Raw genomic sequence first — 20,100 nt, 5'->3', positions numbered from 1 at the left:
ACGCCTAAAATATTTTACTTACAAGATACAATAAAAAAAGCTATACGTGGAACTTTATCTTAAATATTTACAGTAAAAAGGTAATTTTGTTAGTCAAAGAAATTAAGAAAAGATTTGATAGAAATACTAGTAATTATAGGGGGAGATTACAGGAGTCTTTATAATATGGGAAATTAGAAACATAGAAAAATAATTTCCAAAAAAGAGTTCGATTATTTCAAGTATATTGTTATTACACTTTAATAATAGGAGATAAGTTCTACGTAAACTCACAGGGAGATTCATTTCATGCATACAGTCATACAAAATTGAAATCTATAGAACTACAGGAACGCGGAATTGTGAATCTTTAACTAGCTAAAACTATAATCCAGAAATTGCCAAAAATCTAACCAAAAATGCTAAATAGATTACGGACACAAACAGAAATTGTCTGGTGCTGAAGAATTTTATGCCAGCGCCATCTACTATTTATTTCCAAAAACCAATGACACCTGAAACAACAGAGATACGCCAAACCGTAACATAAAAAATATGGGCAATCGGCGAAAGATGGCGCTAAAATGTTTGAAAAAACCAGGTACTCTGGTGACAGTTTTAAGAAATCTAATAGGTACATAATCAATGATTCACAATCCCTAGACACAACATAAAACATCTAGACAGCTACTAGAACTACGTTTTACATATAATAGATACAGAAGACGATAGACGGATGGAAATTCTGGGGCATTAGCATTACAATTACATTTCTAAGACTCTAGTACTTCTATTTATACTAGGGGGTAAACGATTACTTTGGCAATTAGAGATCCTATTTACATTACAGAAATCAGAGGTCTAGTCTAATAATAGGGCTACCTTCTTATTTGTAGATACGCCCAAAAATCCATTTGAAGAAGACTGAGGACAGTTTTATTTGGCAGGAAGAGAGAAAAATATTACCAAAGATATAGCAGAAAAGGCTCTTCTGTTAAGTGTGTGAGAACAGTACAAAAAAAAATATAGGGAATCAGGCAGCCCAAAATGTACTAACAGCGTTTCTAGCTCTCCTAGATTTAAAGTAGCATCTAAATCGAAGCAGAAATCCAACCAATAAAGATTGACTCAGTATAACTTACTCTAAACTACTGTTTACATTCCATTGGAGACTACAGAACCGGTAAATAGGTTATCCTAAGATTAGAAAACCAAAAAGATTGCTTTTGAGCAATGAATTCACACGTAGAATAGAAGTCGTAGGTCACAGCGCTTTACTTAGTCAATAATTAGCTTACACTTAATATTTACAGCTCATACAATCGTTCATACAAGTCATTCAGATGAGTGCAGTACATACTAACAATCAACAATAAAAGTGCTTTAGGAATCGTGTTTGAGATTATCAACAATTTGATTGTAGGATCCGGTAGGTGTCACGAAGAGTGCATCTTTTCAAAACAGAAAAGATTTTTTACAAAAAATATTCAGAAGAAAAGATTTTGAAATACAATTTGATGGAGTTGGAAATGATAAGCAGTTATTTTCTGACTCTGGAGTAATTGAAGTAGTTGAAGATTATAATAATCATGTACTCTCCGCAACACCAACTCATCGTGAATAATTACAGGTTTCAAGTGACATACTGTGTTACAAAAATATTTATACTGAAGTCTTTGTATCTTATACATTATATAACAATAAAGTTTATAATGATCGGTTGTCATCTACATTGGACGTATTATGTCCAAAAATATTAAGTCTATTATGAACATGTAGTTTCTCATCTAATTTCGAAGGATCATTATCAGAACCTTCTTTTAGTAACTCCCATAGATTGTTTTTGTCTAATATTTCGAAACCACCTTTATTTTCGGGAGCGATATCATATTTAAGAGCTTCTGACAATGTCTTTGAAGTTTCAGAAATTGGGGTTGGCGGTATTTTGTGTATCTCTTTGTTTATCGACTTCATTGTTTTTGCATTATACTTTTGAGGAATTGTTTTCTTTTTCGTCTTGTTTATGATATCGGAGTCGATATCTTCGCTTTTGTTGTATTTTGTGGCATTGTGAATTGCGTTAATTAGCGGTTTCTTAATTTGAGTAATAGCTTTAGGCTTCTTTGTTCTGTAGTGTATTGATTTGATGTTATTGTTGGTGATTGCTGTTATTGTATGAGGAACCGTTTCGGGATGTAGAAAGACAGGTTTTATTGATTTTATTGGAGTCACTGTTGTAACGTCGTTGTTTGTTATTGAAACCGGTTTGATTTTCTTTTCCACTGAAGAATTGTCTTCTTGAATTTTCGTCTTTGTGATATTTGCAATTGTTGTATTGTTACTTTGAGTTTCAATTTTCGTTTGATTAACAACGAAAGCTACCGGCAGAAGAGGATTTTGCGCTTCAAATTTTTGTAAAACAATTTTATGTAGTGCCTTGTCTGTTTCCACAGGAGTTACATCTTGTTTTGCGACTTTTTCTTGACTATTGATTACCTTTACCATTTCAGTTGAGGTCGTCACTACTTCAGTAGTTGTTGACGTTGCAGGAGAAGTTGCATTTTCAAGTTCTTTCAATTTCAAAAAGAATTTTTCATGTTTATCACCATATGTTGCCTTCAGAGTTCCCTTTCGTCTTGGCAAAGGCTTTTTCTTTATTTCATCTTTCTTTGGTATCTTTGGCAATACGGATTTTGGAACAATAAGTTCACCGTTAATCTTTGGCAATAGAGGTCCTATGTTATTATTCAGTTCTTGAGTCTCAGTTGTATTCAAGTATGTTACAGTTGGGATTATTATTGGGTCATCAATACTTTCGATTTTGATAGTGGTATAGGTGTCGGTTGAAGTTTTATCAGTAATGGTAGTCTCTTGTGTTGTGATAATTTCTGTCGTACTTGAAGAAGTACTGAAAGCTGTCGAAGTACTGCCCTCAGTAGTTGTTATTTCTTCAGTTGTTGAGGCTTCTGTTGTACTCAATGTAGTACTTTCTTCTGTAGTAACCGTGGTACTTTCAGTGACCGTAGTATCAACATTTTCCGTAGTACTTTCAGTATGATCATCATAATTCTTTCTGAATTCATAATCCCGGCTACAAATTCTACCACACTCGCAAATATTGTCAATGCTTGTGCTAGTTTTGAGACTAGCTAGTTCAGTTTTGTCGAACCATGTGATGAAATCATCGTCGGTGATACCTCGAAGTAGTGGGCTTCCTGGTCTAGCGTGAAAGAATGTTTCGACTGCTAAATCTGGTCGTGTTGATGGGTAGATCTTGGCGAAAGCTGGTCTTAAACTGGTGATAACGAATTTGGAACGTACTTCGTATGTTACGCAGACGGGGCACGTTGAACTGATCTGAAGAGGGTAATTGAGTCATTAGTGAAATGATTTATCTCTGTCTACACAATGGTTTATACAAAAGTTTCTTGTCATCAGAAGTTGGAATAGTGGTAATGCTGTTCAGATCAGATGTTTGCTTTATTACTTACATTAGCAAAGACGAACCACACGGATTCTCCTCTGGATCCGTAATGTAAGTCAGCGAAAGTGGCACCATCTAATACCACTGGGTTGACTGAGTGCAGTTCATAGCCAGAGAACAGAGACGATTCTAGACGGAGAATGCCTGAGCGTTCCTTGCCTTTCCATCTGAAAAAAAAAATAGTTCGTTAGTTACATAAAACTCATTTGGGTTGGGACAATATCTGGATATTTTATTTAATTATCCTGCATTGATAAATAATCTACAGCTAGTTTTACTGGATTACTGGACCTGTTATTTGTTTTGAAACAGTTTATACTTACTTGAAACAAGTTTTTATGATCAGAGTAGGCAGGTTTCCTTGCAGGTCTTCGATGCTACTCCTCTCAGGACGGATCTCTTCGATAATAGCGGCTTGGATATTCAGCAAAGCATTTTCAGCTTTCGGCGTGTACGTGGAGTAAGTTATTGTTCCCTGAAAAGAAACCAACACGTTAGTGAAATGTGGAACTCTTCTTATACAGTTTCCGCCAAGAGCAACTTCGTAATTGCAAAGTTTCATGGCGCGAACTGTACAAAAGTTTAACTAAGACAGAGAAGTCCTATACGGTAAATGTGAGAAAAGTGTATATGTTTACCGTACCCAATATTCTATCTATCTGTAGATTTTCTTAACTGAGATAGAATTTAGACATTAGTGCCCTACAATTTATGTAAATATTTACCTGAACAGTAGCACAGCCCGCGCCAGTAGCGTACACAAACACTTTAGTGGGCAGGCCAGGCAGCTGCAGTTGCCGTGGGGGAGTGCGAGCGCGGAGTTCTAGCGTGTCTGTCAGTTCCATGCCCGCTGTCGCTAGAGATACTGTGAGTGCACGGTGTCTGAAATGGTATGAAAATAAATATAAGTAATTATATTAAAGACACACGTGTCTTCTCAGATGGAAAGCTGCGAACTTCAAAAGAAGATGTGCATAACGGAACGAAGTGGAAGAAGATACGAAAAGCGGAGCCCGGCACGAGATGGAGCAAACGCTAGGAAGGGTCTGCTCGGAGTTATCCGAAAATATCACTATATATAGAATTTAAGATTGTTTGCTTAAGTCAAGGTCATCTTATTTATTTATATCATCTTTTTTATTTATAGGTCATGGATATTTTTAGAAAAAGTTTAGCTAAACAATGCCAACTCTACACAAACACAAATCTCCTCACCTATCATGAGCCAAAGCAGCATACTGAGCAGCAGCCTTAGTAGCCTGGTAAGCTAGACTAGGATGTCGCTGCAGCGTCGAAGCTCTGTAGTACAGGAACCGCGCCGCCGCTTCACCTTCAGCTAATGCGCCGCGTGCGCAAGCTGCGAGGAGGACTCGTACACCGGCCACGTATTGTTCCATTGTTACTGCTTCTGTAAATGTTATACGGGAATGATAAGTAAGGATAGTGGTTTTGATAGGTAAGTTTTACTTCGACTATTATGAAATTCTATAGTCTATTTTGATTATAGCGTCATCTATAGGGAATCATTGTGAAAATTAATAAACAAATGAAGCTTGAATAGACAAATATACCCAAAAACTCAATAAAATTAGTCGCTTTTACTGGAAAAAAGTAAGGTCCACGAGATTTATGGAAAAAATGTTTCCCATTTTTTATGAATCCCTTTTATCATCGGCATTGCATCTTATTTGCTTGAATAATGTTTTAGTTTAGATAGTTTAAATAGCATATTTTAATACCCAAGCTTACCGTAAGAAGTTGTCTTTATGTTCCTGGAAGTTTCTTCTAGAAGCCAATCAGCTGCATCCTTCCTTGGTGCTGGCCATCCGAATTCACCCTCTTCGGTTGTTGATGCATTTCTTAGAATAACCAGTGCTTCAGGTACTATGGGACTCCTGAAATGTACAATCACAAGATCATGTAACTTCTAACTACAACTACAACTTTAGCTGAGAATTTGTGTGTGTTTTGTACGTACCTTGCAAGAACCAATGCCAGTACAGTTGCAGCCAAAGCAGCAGGTGATGTCAAATTATGTAGATTATGCTCCAAATAGTTTTGAGATTTCTTTGCTACATCTGCATCAAGCTGAAAATACCAAATATTTACAACATTAAGAGACAACACATATGAACTTATATTAATTTGAACAGTACCTATTAATAAAGACTTTAGATCAGTGTCTATTTGTTTAAAAGTACTCATTACCTGATTCTCTACACCAACTTCAAGCAAAGCAACTAAAGTTTCAGCAGTCACTTCAACTCTTCTCTCCCAATCTATTTCTTCTTGCGTCATATTACCATCTTTATCATAATAGTAATACTCATTCACATCAACCTCCTTAGCCGTACCGTTAGTTTTAGTTAAATCAACTGGGTAATAATCTACTTCTTTATCTGCAGCTAAAGGAGTGAAAGAACCATCAGAATTCTGCCGCTTCTGTATCCATTTTTTGATGTTCTGAAGTAGTTCTGGGTCTACAGGGTAGTATGATTGGATCTTCGTCAAAATTTCTAGTATTTTGATGGTTGATAAATGGCTACTCATTCCTGGATGGTCGCTGAAGGAGTTGTCACTCTTGCGGAAGGACAACAATACTTGGACCTGCAATAATAACATAACAATTTGTAGACCTACATTCAGAATTAAAAGTTAATTGATGCCTCGACCCGTATCTATCTCTACCATACAACATTATATTTATCTTTCCTTTCTTTTGTCCAAGCAAAATTTTAGGGTGCATACGTACTTGTTCAGGCAGTTTCCTCAAAATCCTCTCCCTCTCTGCATCATCAACTAAATGAGGAATATGTTCTAACGCCAACAGCGGTGCCAAACTAGCTGATGCTGCAGACAGTTGGGAATCCCTCCATACTTCAGCCCATTGGTCAGTGGAGTCTGTTTGAAGACTGTACAGAGGAAGATGTAGACCTCCAGATACGAGAAGTGTTCCGCTTGCAGATCCTGGGACCACACCGTGAGGTAAACCGAGCTCTAAGACTTGAGAAAAGCCTGCTTCTTCGTTGAAGTTCCAGATTCTGTAATATTAATTTTGTAGGTTAGTAAATGAGGGATTAAGTAGAATGAAGTCTTTTTGAGCTAATATATTTCTTATGATTTCCTTTCAAAAAAGAGCTCATAAATCTATAATATAAAAATGAATCGCAAAATGTGTTGGTAAGCGCATAACTCAACAACGCCTGGACCAATTTGGCTAATTCTTTTTTTGTTGTGTTTGTTATTGTCAGGAGAAGGTTCTTATGAAAAAAAATAGGGTAAAGTAGAGAAGTCAGTTGACGGGAGCGAAGCCGCGGGAAAAAGCTAGTAACGAATATTCTTGAAAAATTGAATTAATTTCCTGATCTGCCAAAAATCCATCAAAAGGTCATGACACCGATTTTTTTTATTCCGATTAAACTCATTTAGAACAAATCTATAACGATTTATCAGCTATGGACTTTCTAATGATGGAGATAAACCAGGTGAAATAAAACTCACCTAAAATCAGCCTTATCACCCCACAGAGCGCTGAAGCCAACAAACTTGATTCTCATATCAGGAGCGAGTGGCCACACCAGGAGTCGTCTCTCGGAAGGCGCGGCGCCCCTGCCGACGGACAGGCGCCCCCCCTCCCACCACACCCACCAGGCACACCAAGAGTCTGCGCCTGAGCAGTCTTCATCGCTTTCTGTTTGTTCTGCACTTGCTAGGTGGACATCGTAGCCTGGAATCAAGATTTTATAAGGTATTTTATAAGAAAGAAAAATGTTGATACTAGCTAAAATGCAAAATGCCTTAAAGGTCACTTTGAAGGATTCGATAAAGAGATTAGATCAAGTGTTTGATACAGAAAGGAGTAGGTACTTCTAAGTTCTGCCAGTAATTTCGGCTTATTGAAATTACATATGTATACCCTTGTGTATGTAATATTAGAGAACTTCATCAGTAAAGTGAAGAATGGAGAATTTATGAAATCAGTTCTGAGTTTTCGCAGAATGTGCTTTTTTAAACATTTGAGGGCTGATTTTTCAATAGCCAGATAACTCCTATCTGAGGAATATTTTTAACGTTTTGACAGCTTTTGTATGGAAAATATGTCAAACCGCCATATTTATTCCTCAGATAGAAGTTAACTGATGATTGAAAAATCAGCCCTAAATTACATTGATCTTTTTATCTACGTAAGTGTGATTAACTAGTTATAGACGATATGAACTCACCATGTTTTCCCTTAGCAATCCAAACTCTAGTTCTCTCAAACACAACTCGATACATATCGTCGGAAGGTTCTCGAATGGCCGACAACGCTACATGAGCTGCCCCCTGAGCCCGCAGTTCCAGCACTAAGCCCGCTCGGTTCCTTGGAGCCGCTACCCATTGCCACTCCCAGGATCCTCGGGATGATACCGCTAGGTGTTCTGGAAAAAGAAGCATTTGGATTATGGTATTTTCTCCATTTTCTCCATATGAAAGATTGGTTGCTACATAAGGTAAAGACTGGAAGCTGACCCCAAAATAGTTTGAGATAAAGATAAATTATTCTTCCCTATGAATTATGGCAGTAAAAAAATACACGCCGTTATTTCCTTCAAAGACTTTTGATATTATTCATAAAACTTATGTTTAAACCATTTTTTGCGTAATTGTTGGCTAGCGTGTAATAAAAGTACATCCACAGCAGGCTTTAATTGCTTACTAGAATGAAGGCAATAACTTCTTAAAAAAAAAAACGTTTTCTTAAGCACTACTCACCATTAGCACAGAAGTAAGCGCTCTGCGTATCAGTCCTATGCAGGCCTTCAGGTAGAACCAGCACGCTTGCTGACCTGATCACGGAGCCAACCAAGGTCTCGTTGTTGAACGATGTGTAGGAGATGGAGCAGTTGTCAGCACTGTAGCCTGTCACTTCCACTGTGGATGAGAAAAATAGCTATGTAAAGTCAGTTACTACAGCTATGTAATGTTTGCTGTTGCGATCTTTCTTGAGGGAAACGCCAACGTTTTATTCTATGTCAGATTTTTATGTAGCCTGTGGTATATATTCCATACCATGTACCTAGTATCTGCTGGAGTGGTCTGAGCTGGCAGCTAAGAGCGCGCACACTGGAAACTTTAAATCGGCCGATAGTTTTAAGTCTCACAAATCACTATGGATGTCAATAGTAGTGCGCACATTATCAGAATCAGCTAAGTATCAGACTGAATAATTTAATTGGATGAACGATTATCTTTAAAAACCTGTCAATTAATCATTGGGCTTAATCTTGTCCGAATGTTCGGTCTGCCGTGTGCGGGAGGAGCGTTTACCTAGCAAATAGGTAATTGTCATAATCTCTTATTGCTATAAAAGTAGTTATAACCCCCTCACCTAGAAAATCACGTAAAGATAATGATCATCATCTTAGAGTACCAGTAGACGTCAGGCACGTGTCATCATAAATCCGTGCCATTATAATTTAGCTTCCCATAAAGTTCATTTTATCTCTCAAAGTCCCATTGAACCCCATACACGACTCAGCATTTTATACCTATTTTTTATGACTATGACCGTAAGGAAAATGTTTTGGTCCAAAATATGAATCGAAGCGGGAGCGAGCACCTACTGATAAGTTATAATTTCATTCAACAAAAATCAGAGCGTCAATATAGCTCTAGAAAAGACTGGTGTATTTTATAAAATCTATACAATAATACAAATAATCTTGTGAATATATATTTTTTTAAATAGCATTTCTTATCAGAGAAATGCTTCTAGAAATCATTTACTCTTATATTTTGTGTTCAATATCTTACACCACATGACATTAGTATTCAGGCATTGCAGTCTTCCTCTTACAACTTATACCACACCCCAAGATCACACGTTCCCCGTAGCATACAATTGTATTGGAAAGGTAATAGAATCTGCTACGTTTATTGCTAGCACAGCCGTAGGAAACACTCGGAAAGCAATTGAAATACAATGAGTGTCATTTTATTGAGCCTGGATTGAAGTTAAATGCGGCGTGAGTGGTGCTTCGAGCTTCTATAAGTATGGCAAGTTTTGATTTCCAATATGTGTTATTTGTTTTAGTTATATTTAGATGTATTGAAATGGGAGCACTTCAATTTAGATGTACCTCTAAGTTAGGTTATGTAACTTTTATTTACGCTCTATGAGTAAAATAAAATCCCACCCAAAACAAAAATGTGAAAGACTGCCAAGTTCGATAAAATGGGAATACTTCACCTATAAAAGAAGTGAGATCTGAATAAGTACCAAGTTCCATACACATACCTTAGTTAAAAATAGTTACTTTTTCATGATGTTACTTGTCAAGTTTTCACATACCTTGTTATAAACCTACTAAACGCAATGAATCAAGTATTTAATTTTCTATTAAAACTTGCCAAGTAACATCATTAAAAAGTAACTATTTTTAACTAAGGTATGTGTATGGAACTTGGTACTTATTCAGATCTCACTTCTTTTATAGGTGAAGTATTCCCATTTTATCGAACTTGGCAGTCTTTCACATTTTTGTTTTGGGTGGGATTTCAATTATTTTTGTAAGGTTGTTTTTTTTATTGTTTTCTTATTATTAAGTTTTGAATATGCACTATGCTTCTTACAAAGAAATAAACTAGATTAACTAAATGGACTAGATTTACCAACTGACTGACATGACATGTTATCATATATATTATGTTCGTGGATCAAAGTTACACATTCGTTATTTTCGAAAGTGACTCACACTTGGCCGTTTTCAGATTTTTACTTTACTTTGACTAAATACAAACCTTTGTACCATTCGAAGATATATTATATAAATATAGATAAATTGAGTTCGTTTTAGTTCCTTAGGGGTATACACACCTTCATTATTTTGAAACCGACTCACACTTGGCCATTTTCAGATTTTCCCCTTTACCTTGACATAAAGACCTACCTCCATGCCAAATTTCAAGTCAATACGACCATTGGAAGTGGTCTAGGTTTTTGATGAGTGAGTCAGTCAGTCAGTGAGTGTATAGTAAAAATAGCGATTTTCTGACGTCAATATCTCAAGACCTATAATAGGTATATCAATGAAATTTTGTATTTTAGATAAGTGAGGGGGTCTCAACAGATATTAGAAATTTGATATGCGTAAATAAAATAGATTTTGAGTTATAGGGGGGTCGAATTTGGCCCGAAATGGTTCGTGTAATATAACCCACGGCCGGTGTGTCGCTTTTTTTGCTCGAACTTGGCGGACACACTGCCGTGTGTCTAGATTTTATGTTCCTCAAGGAAGGAGGAAGAAGAGTAAAAACAATTTTTGATAGGTATCGAAAAAGTTAGGTTGGTTACGCAATACATGAAAAATAATGATGCATGTAAATTAAAACTAAAAAGATAACTTTTACAGTACCGCAAAACTAGATATTTTCTGTGAAAACTACAGTATTCTTTTTCTATTAAGGTCTTTCATGGCTTCGATTTCCCATATAATTTCAAGAGCAACACAACCACAACATATTACCACACCCTATCTCGTATTCGCATCTATACCGATTGCTAATTCGGCCCGACACACGGCTTTGTCTCGCCAACTCCAATTTAAATGTTTATTGAAACACCACCGTGAATTGGACTAGACAATGAGACCGTCTCACTAATCGCACAATTTGAATACACAATTCATGTATCATCAGCAAGGGGATTTGGATTGTTCCACGGAGTAAGGAAAGATCAGAGATGTCATATGCAGGTAGGTCAGGCGCTATCTTCTAGGTCAAATTCGTACGGTGGGCATGACCAAAATGATCAGTTAAAAGTGAACTAATGAGGCGTTCGGGTTCTTTGAGAAATTTTTCAACGGTTTTTAGTATTAGAAAAGATGGTCGGGACCAAAGAAGGCGTAACTCGTCATCAGCAATTTGGCGCCCTACTTTCTTAGGTGATTTTCCATTATAGCACCTCCGCTACTCATTTTGTTCTCCATGAATTGTTCGGAATTAGTTCTACAAGAGCCTGGCTTGTGGCTGAATGCCCTGACCTGAGGGCAAGTACTTGAATAAATTGTACTCCGAGAGGTGTTTTAATTAGTGAATGAAAGGATTCTGATTACCCATTCAAATCCTTTGACATGAATTAATAGGTAGACCCGGTGCTTAAAATGTCTGAATAATAAAACAAATTGTATGGACGTTTTAGACTAAAGAGAATACGAGACAAAGGACGGGAGATTAGCACAGAGATTAACATTTTTTAAGCATGTATGGTTAAACATTAATTTTTGAAAGGAGTGTATAATGGAATCATAAAGATTAAAGGTTGGGATAAAATTAGAATAACATATTTTTTTTAAACTTGAGCATGAGCTTGAACTTAAGAAGTGCTTACGAAGTGACCTACCACTTCTAATACACTCTTTTGCAAAAAAAGCGGGCACCTATGCGAAATCTCAGTTTTAAGAACTTTACGTGTATTTAAAAGGGTTTTAATGAATGTGGGATGTTACTAGCATAAAAAGGGTTACACAAGCATGCGTGAGAGTCTATTCTAAATTTGAATTTTGTAGGAATGTTAAGAAACTCGTTAAACCTTGTTTTGGACTAATTCCTGGTAGAAAGTTCGTCGGCGTTTTGAAAAGTTTTTGACGTGATTTTCAGAAAACTGATAATGCAGTTTTAATTAATGATTAATGGACCTTTCTTATACATCAATTGTTTTTTAAGAACTATCCGTTTTTGATACAATTTTCACCTGCTCTAAATGGTCTATGCTGATGATTGATGGCAATGTTAAGAGTTTCGGTATTTTTGTGTAAAGCGTTCTATTGTTTAGATATTGTACCCACGCGGTTTAAAATATCCCTTTCTCATAAATAAACACAATTTAGAGTAGTCTCAGTACTTTGGGCTGCGACAAAACCAATTTAAAGTTAGCAGTGCCGATCACAACTCGTCTCTTATCAGACTTTGACATTAAAAAAATACCGAATTTTGTGATAAATTTTAAATTAACCATATGAAAAATAATGAGGAGGGTTAAAGCTATTCAAACAGTCAAATTATTGCCGCGTTGAAGCTCTGGATAACTCCATAAGTGTCGGGTTACTAGACGATGATTTATCGGAAAGGGAGTCTTAAATTCAAAATTATAGGCCAAAGGTGTGTTTCTTAAGAAATGAGCAGGTAGCCAATTATTGTTATGATTTAAGCAGGAAAGTGCTGTAGATACACGAAAACCTCGGCACAGGCAAGTTTATTTAACAAAATGTCGGTTTTATGAAAACACGTTATTTGAACGCTCAGACTCATAGATCTTCAGTGGTCTACGGGGTTTCCCCAGAGGCGAGGTTTTTTAAAAATCAGTGATTACGAGACCTTAAGTCCTTATGTTTATAGTCTATCCATTATTTTCTGTATTTTGTAGAATTTCAAGATTTTTCAAAATGTCAAAGTCTGATAGGAGATCAGTTGTGATCGGCACTGCTAACTTTAAATTGGTTTTGTCGCAGTCCAAAGTACTGAGACTCCTCTAATTTGTGTTTATTTATGGGAAGAGGATATTTTAAACCGCGTGGGTAAGATATCTAAACAATAGAACACTTTACACAAAAATACCGAAGCTCTTAACATTGCCATCAATCATCACTAAAGATCATCTAGAGCAGGTGAAAATTGTATCAAAAACGCATAGTTCTTAAAAAACGTTTTGATATAAAGGAAAGGTCCATTAACCATTAATTAAAACTGCATTATTAGTTTTCTGAAAATCACGTCAAAAACTTTTCAAAACGCCGACGAACTTTCTACCAGGAACTAGCCCAAAACAAGGTTTAACGAGTTTCTTAACATTCCTCCAAAATTCAAATTTAGAATACACTCTCACGCATGCTTGTGTAACCCTTTTTATGCTAGTAACATCCTACAGTCATTAAAACCCTTTTAAATACACGTAAAGTTCTTAAAACCAAGATTTCGCATAGGTGCCCGCTTTTTTTGCAAAAGAGTTTATTATTTACCTACTTAGAAAAATAGACCTTGTAATTTTATTGTAAGCACGTAGAGTTGTATTTACCCGAGTAAGACATACAAATCTATATGCTTATACAGTCATATGAACTTTCAAGAACTGAAAGTTAGCCCAAACTTCGTGATTAACTCCCACTTCAGCTGTCCTTAATTTCGTAAGATTCCGGTTTAAGAATTCGCCCCACCGAGTAAGGAAGATGAACGGAGATGCCAAAATTTAGGTTAGTCAGGCGCCTTCTTCTAGGTAAAATACGTACGTGGACATAATCAAAACGATCAGTCAACATACTAGTGCATAAAACGAATGAAACGTTCGGATTCTGTGGGACATTTGTCAACGATTTTTGGTATAACAAAAAATTTACGGGTCCAAAGAAAAGAGGGCGAAAAAGCAACGTTCCTTGTCCCCCGCACACCCGCATTTTGGCGCGCTACTTTCTTAAAAGATTTATCGTTATGGCACCTCCGCTCGTCATTTTGTTCTCCATGATTTGTTCCTATAACTTCATTAAAATATTTTGCTCAACAGATTTCTTCGGCTTCGGAATAAATTTCTGGTTCGCGTTCTTCGTTATTAATTAGGCATTCGTGTAGCTATTAATAAATCTTTAAATTGACAAGTTCTGATGAAGATGAAGTTTGCAGTTCTATTTTAAAGGGATTGATGTTGTGGTGGATTAATCAATTACTCTTTAAAAGGGATAATACAAGTATAGCGAACACTTTCTTTGGAATTTGGGATAGACTAAATTTTGTCTGGTAAGCTAGAATAGTTGATTGATGTTTAAAATGTTTAATCCAAATACTAGGTATCATTATTATTGTAAAGTTTAGGACAACACAATATTACTTGTAAATTAACTTCTTGTATGTCGCTAATTATAAACTAATAGAAAATAAATTATGTCACCTGCATATCTGCGCTCCCTAATACAATGGGTCAATGAATAAATGGTGTGATGATTTCTATATTTTTTTTTTACTTTAAAACATGCTGATTTTCTATAAAGGTAGTCTCAAATTTCAAAGTAGGTATACACACCAGTAATATTCTTCCTGCCCGGAGTATTGACGGCCACTCGAACTACCAGCTGGGTACCACCGCGGGGTCCCAGTCGCAATCTCTCTGTGACGTATAGAGCTCCTGTGCTGGCGAAGGCTGCGCCCGCGCTTAGAGCTAGTAGTGCTGTTACCTGAGAAGCAAGGAATATTTAAGTAATGTGAATTTAATCTGAGTGGTTTGTTTAGAACTTACGTTTAATAATAGGAATTTGAAGGGATGTCTCTCAAAATTAGAAAATTAAAAGCACATTTAAGACTGTTTGGTGAACGTATTGAAACAAGACTAGATAAAAATGATCAAGTGCACCAATCAAATGGTCATGTTTGCAATAATTAGATAAAAAAATATTGAAGTTCTCCTAAGTTTGAATTCAATGTGTATTTTTTTTATTATTACTATGTACTTAAAAACAACAACCTGCCTCTTGATTAAGCACATTTAGTTATCACAAAAATAACGCTTGAATTAGCAAAATATCAAACCTAAAGAAAACCAATCACCACCAGCAAAAAAAGTCCTGCTAACACTAAAACAAAGTTTATATAACTACAAAAACAAAGATATAAAAATAAAAGACACACTTAACACCAGAAGCAATAACTCTACGTTCCGTTTTCCTCTTAAAAGCAGAGGAGTATTATTTTCGATATAATCGATATGATATTAGTTGAAATGGAATTTCTCGAGGTGTCTAGAGTTGTCCCGGAGGTGCAAAGTCAATAGCGAATGGAGCCTTGTTATTAAAGCGGTGGCCACACGTTTGAGTTTCAAAGGATTTTTAATAAAAGTTTCGATTTAAAATTGGATTCGAAGCAATGTGGCAAGACGTTTTTATTTATTTTGGAGTCTTTTACACAGTTCTTAATATAGAACTCTGTAGTGTTTATGAAGTTGTAGATATGTAGCTATATGTTTTGGTGATGGCAAACTTTTCATTTACGTTTTGACTGCGAATTTGAGTGCTTCAATAACTAGCAAATATATATTTTTTAAATTCAAATGAACTTGCAAAGTGTCAAAAGTGGCATAAATCAAATAATTAAACCTAATATTAAAACAAACCCTGTCACAGTACAAAATCTAATAATTTATTAGAATTCAGCAAACAAACAAATAAACGTGATTATTAACAACATTAAATATTAATCAATTGTTTATTATCAAAATTCAAGAGTTAAAATTTTAGTACTAAAATATTGGTCCAATGTTATTAAATAAAACGTAATCAGAACTTGATTTAATTAATAGCGGGATCAGTAATGAAGTTGTGATCTCCAATTCAATTCGTTATAACGCGAAACTGGGTCACGTTTTAATAATAATTCAAAAGTTAAGCTCCTAGAAAGATAATTTTGTACAAGATTATAATACAGTTATTATATTTTTTTATTTTAAGACCTATTGGGGTGGTGAAGTATTAGAATCTGTAGATAATCGACTAAGCATGTTTTTGTGCAGCCTCAAAAATGGTGGAAGAAATAAAAATAGTTTTCATGAAGCATGGTTCATGATTTCTCATATCATAAAGGGATATAATAGGCTTGCTTGAAAATTACAGATTTTACAGATATTACAGATTTTCTTGGTATCTTGATGATAAAATATTGCATTCAAAATTCCAAGAATCGACTTCAATTGTCCATGTCTCATGACAGTAAATTCGCCGTATTTATTACTGCAAGTATCATTCTGAGAAGAATCGTAGCGAAATCTGATTTTTTACGTAAAATTTTATTTGTTTGCAGTAAGTAAACAATAACGATTTTTAACACAAAAAACGGTTTGATTAATATTCAATAACAGTCACCTCTCCATAAGGATACATTCTTAAATTATCAAAATTAATACAAAAAAAAAAAAAACCAACCCAACAAATACAAAAACAAGGTTTGTCCCCCTTTCACGAAAACCATGGTCACCACAAATATCATTCTCGAACTGTGATTTGTAGTGTTGATTCGTCAGATATTTGGGCCAATAGAGGCGGGATGAGGGGATGGGAAGGGGATGAAGGGGGTGTACAATTATCCTCCAACACCCCCCCTAGATAGTACGAGGTATTTACCTTATCCTGTACCGAGAATATTTTAATTTAAGAGTCTCGTCCGTGATTTATCGTTCAATTTACGCTTTTCAAGCACACAGCTTTGAATGTAGCTTCGTTGGTTATAATTGTATGAATTCTAATGAATTTGTTTACGTTTACTGAAAGGTTTTGAGTAATCAAGTTCTTTGGGTGATGTGTTTTTGTTTTGTTTAAAGATGGATAAATAGTCTAATTAATCATTTGATCTTAATTGTGAGTTCCATTGATATTAGACTTAGGGATTATTATGATCTCTGTTTCGGACTACGCTGTGAAAAACTGTAATAGTAAGCAATCCACCTCGTTAACCGTAAATTTGTAACATACACACAAAAAATACCGAAATTACGTAAATTGGTACCCAACTAGCAAAATTCTCCTATAGCAATTGACTAATAAGATTACACGCCTTATAGAAATCTAGTAGACGCATTAACTTAGGCCACTGATCCTGCTAAAGCATCTTTTAAGATGATTTGCACTACAAGTACTTTCGACCGTATAGTTTAGTTTTATAAATGTCAATAGGATTATTTTACACGACTCTTACTAGAGCAGTCAGTCAGGATCAGTCTTATAAATGCAAGTTATAAAAGTTATTAGCAAAGTGTGACTTTTGATCCGATAATCGCATTTAGTAAGATTGTTTTATCTTGTTAACAACTTGTTTCATTCTTCTATAAGACATGCACTTCCTATAAATGCCACAGATAAAGCTGCTAGAGGTAAAGATATTATAGAACAATTTTATCTTAGTCGTGACCCTTAACGGATTCTTAGCAGCAAGCTAGCATAGCCTCTGATTTTTATAAGTAAGGAACCTTGAAACTTAAATATGGTGGCGTAGGTATGTCATGTAAGCGTCTTAACTTAGATTAAAAAGTCATATAAAGGTTCTGATAAATGCAATGTAATGGCGCCCTATGTAGGACAGGTATTTATTAATTTATTACTGAATTAACAAATAATGAAAATGTTAAATTTTGAAGGCGTATGAAGATATGTTTATTATCGTCTAACATTTAATCAATAAAATTATTTTCGCAAGTTGTGTAGGCACTCTTTACGAAACAGGCACACGACAAATGTTACATAATGACAAACCTTATTATAATGTGACTTTACTTATATTTTGAAAATAAAAGAGGATTCAATGTCATGCACAAGCACAGTACAATGAATTAACGAAAAAAGAACGAATGATCGACTGAATGAATCTACTAATGATATTACGCTGATCACTGTAGGACCAATTACTCTAGTAGCGGCACGCGCCAGATCATAAAAGGACCAATCGCTCTTTTTGGATGCATTTACCGGATTTTTATAGGTCAAATATGTTTTGTTAAAGCACTTGATAAGGTAATTATAAAATCAAATAGCACTTTACCGGATTATAACAAAGCGACTATAGGGCGAAATAGTCCAATAAACTGCGCCCAAATGCGGCTATATTATCGTTTACAGGATTTCTATAGGATTAAAAAATACGTGCTCCTAGGATAATTACAGGGCTACATTTTGCTACTTGGGTATATAGGTAAGTAGGTAAGCATTAAAATCCTGATTCCTCGAAAACTAAAAAGCCCTATCAACCACCATATAGAAACTTTACGTCTATTTAGATAAGATCATGCAATAAAAACTCTTTGCTCACACCATAAACCCTAGTGAACCCGATAGCCACATGTGATACCCATATGTTTGCGATCGGCGTCGCTCATCGAATCCCGATTAGGGATTCCGGGATGATCCCGGCGATTCAGACGCGAATCCCGGCAAATGGAGCGATTAGGCAATCTACCCGCTCTAAGCGCTTCAAACTCAAATCAGCGTGTGAGCGTCAACGGGGTACGTTAGCGCTTTTGAAAGTGCGGGATTGTTTGAGGTAGCGGGGTTTAAAAATGTTCTACGTGAATTTCGTGAAAAATGGGCACTTCGCATGTATAGATAGTGTAACCGATACGTGTACACGATAGTTGTTATTTACAAATAAATTGACGACTACCCGTTCAAACGATGACACCTGGAATACAGGACGGGCTGAGAGAAAATCCATTTTATACGTGTAAGAAAGCCCGCCAGTGTGAAAGGGCTATTAAGGTTTTTTTACCGAATTACAATATGTAAACAAAAATCAGGTTCCATCTTGTTTTCTTCAAGAAGTACTTAGTAAATAAACAAGTATTCTATGTAGTTTCTTAAAAAAAAAAACTAAGCAACTATAAATTTCAGTCAATTAGAATCCCACTTCAATTAAATCACTAATTAGCCTAGCTAGAGGCTGTACACTGAATAGGCCGTGTATACCTTACTTAGTTCTCGTTAAAGCAGTAAGCTACTTAGCTAGTTTCTATCGATAGGCCAGCGGCTTACAAAGACTGAGCTTCGGTAAAACCAATAATGTTGTTACTATCAGGTTAAATGCTCGGTATTTTTTCTAGAACTGCTACTGGATACCCAAGGCAATATCATTAACATCTGCTAAGCTTTTCTCGAGGAACTAGTCATGACAAGAAGATTCGTCAAGTGATCGATCAACACGGATATACCAAGCCACGAGGTTTTCTATCAAAAACTAAAAATAGTGTAAAGCTTTTGAAAAACAAAATTAATACGAGATTGTTTTCTCGTGCTATAAAGAGCTTGCTAATGTTATAAAGAGGATAAATAAAAATAGATAAATTTACGAACTACTGAACCGATTTTAAAAATTCTTTATCTGTTGGAAAGACATACTTTTCATCCCATTCATTTTGTCCCGATACGTGGGCGGTAGCTCCCACAAGATTCGGGTAAAACCGTGAGAAAACGGCTAGTCGAAAATAAATAAAGCAAATATTTGTTATTAGAAATTAGGATTACTCGCGCAGGTGGGTAACTAATTAGCCATGTGTATCTAACTTCATTAGAGCGAAACCCTTAGCTTAGTCTGAACATAACCCGTTCCGTGTGAGTGCGTGTTCACTATTGATTCAAGTGGATTATCTAATCGACCAATAATAATATCGATTGAAGATAAATATAGACGGTCCTTTGCTCATTCGAATGATGTTCACAAGGTTTTTTTATGTTTCTTTTTCTGTATTTGAAAGCAAACAAGAATACCCAGGTACCTAATGTGGAAGATCAGTTGTTTTATTAACTCGTTTATTAAGACTTAAAATAAGAATAGTACCCATTTAAAATAAACTAGCTGTTGCCCGCGACTTCGTCTGCGTGAGCAATATAGAATTTCCAATTTCGTTAATTTAATCATTCATTGCTCAACCCCCGTAGGTGATAGCGTGATAAAATGTAGCCTATGTGTTGAACCGGCCCCCAGGTAATAGTCATGCAAAATTTTATTTAAATCCATGTAGTACTTTTTCAGTTGATCCGAGACAAACATACAGACAAACAGATAAACAGACATACAGACAAAAATTATAAAAACTACATATTTGGGTTCAGAATCGATTATGGATCACCCCCCAAGTA

General features: G+C 35.7%; 1 protein-coding gene across 1 annotated transcript in view; it reads right to left on the bottom strand.

Moving 5' to 3' along the window:
* Positions 1 to 577: 577 nt before the first annotated feature.
* The window catches only part of LOC110373319 (C3 and PZP-like alpha-2-macroglobulin domain-containing protein 8), a 199,708-nt gene continuing 180,185 nt past the window's right edge, over positions 578 to 20,100 (bottom strand). The window contains exons 14-26 of the mRNA XM_064037709.1: positions 14,514 to 14,664; positions 8,219 to 8,377; positions 7,687 to 7,884; positions 6,965 to 7,190; positions 6,216 to 6,504; positions 5,672 to 6,070; positions 5,442 to 5,551; positions 5,213 to 5,358; positions 4,679 to 4,871; positions 4,189 to 4,345; positions 3,787 to 3,938; positions 3,471 to 3,630; positions 578 to 3,336 (exon numbers count right to left, since the gene is read on the bottom strand). Coding sequence (XP_063893779.1) covers positions 1,687 to 3,336; positions 3,471 to 3,630; positions 3,787 to 3,938; positions 4,189 to 4,345; positions 4,679 to 4,871; positions 5,213 to 5,358; positions 5,442 to 5,551; positions 5,672 to 6,070; positions 6,216 to 6,504; positions 6,965 to 7,190; positions 7,687 to 7,884; positions 8,219 to 8,377; positions 14,514 to 14,664 — 3,990 coding nt within the window. The 3' untranslated portion in view covers positions 578 to 1,686. The remainder of the gene's footprint in view (positions 3,337 to 3,470; positions 3,631 to 3,786; positions 3,939 to 4,188; positions 4,346 to 4,678; positions 4,872 to 5,212; positions 5,359 to 5,441; positions 5,552 to 5,671; positions 6,071 to 6,215; positions 6,505 to 6,964; positions 7,191 to 7,686; positions 7,885 to 8,218; positions 8,378 to 14,513; positions 14,665 to 20,100) is intronic.

Source organism: Helicoverpa armigera, chromosome 14, assembly GCF_030705265.1.
Source record: "Helicoverpa armigera isolate CAAS_96S chromosome 14, ASM3070526v1, whole genome shotgun sequence".
NCBI classification, from domain to species: Eukaryota; Metazoa; Arthropoda; class Insecta; order Lepidoptera; family Noctuidae; genus Helicoverpa; species Helicoverpa armigera.
Note: the sequence above shows the minus strand (reverse complement) of the source record. Positions and strands in the feature narration are given on the sequence as shown.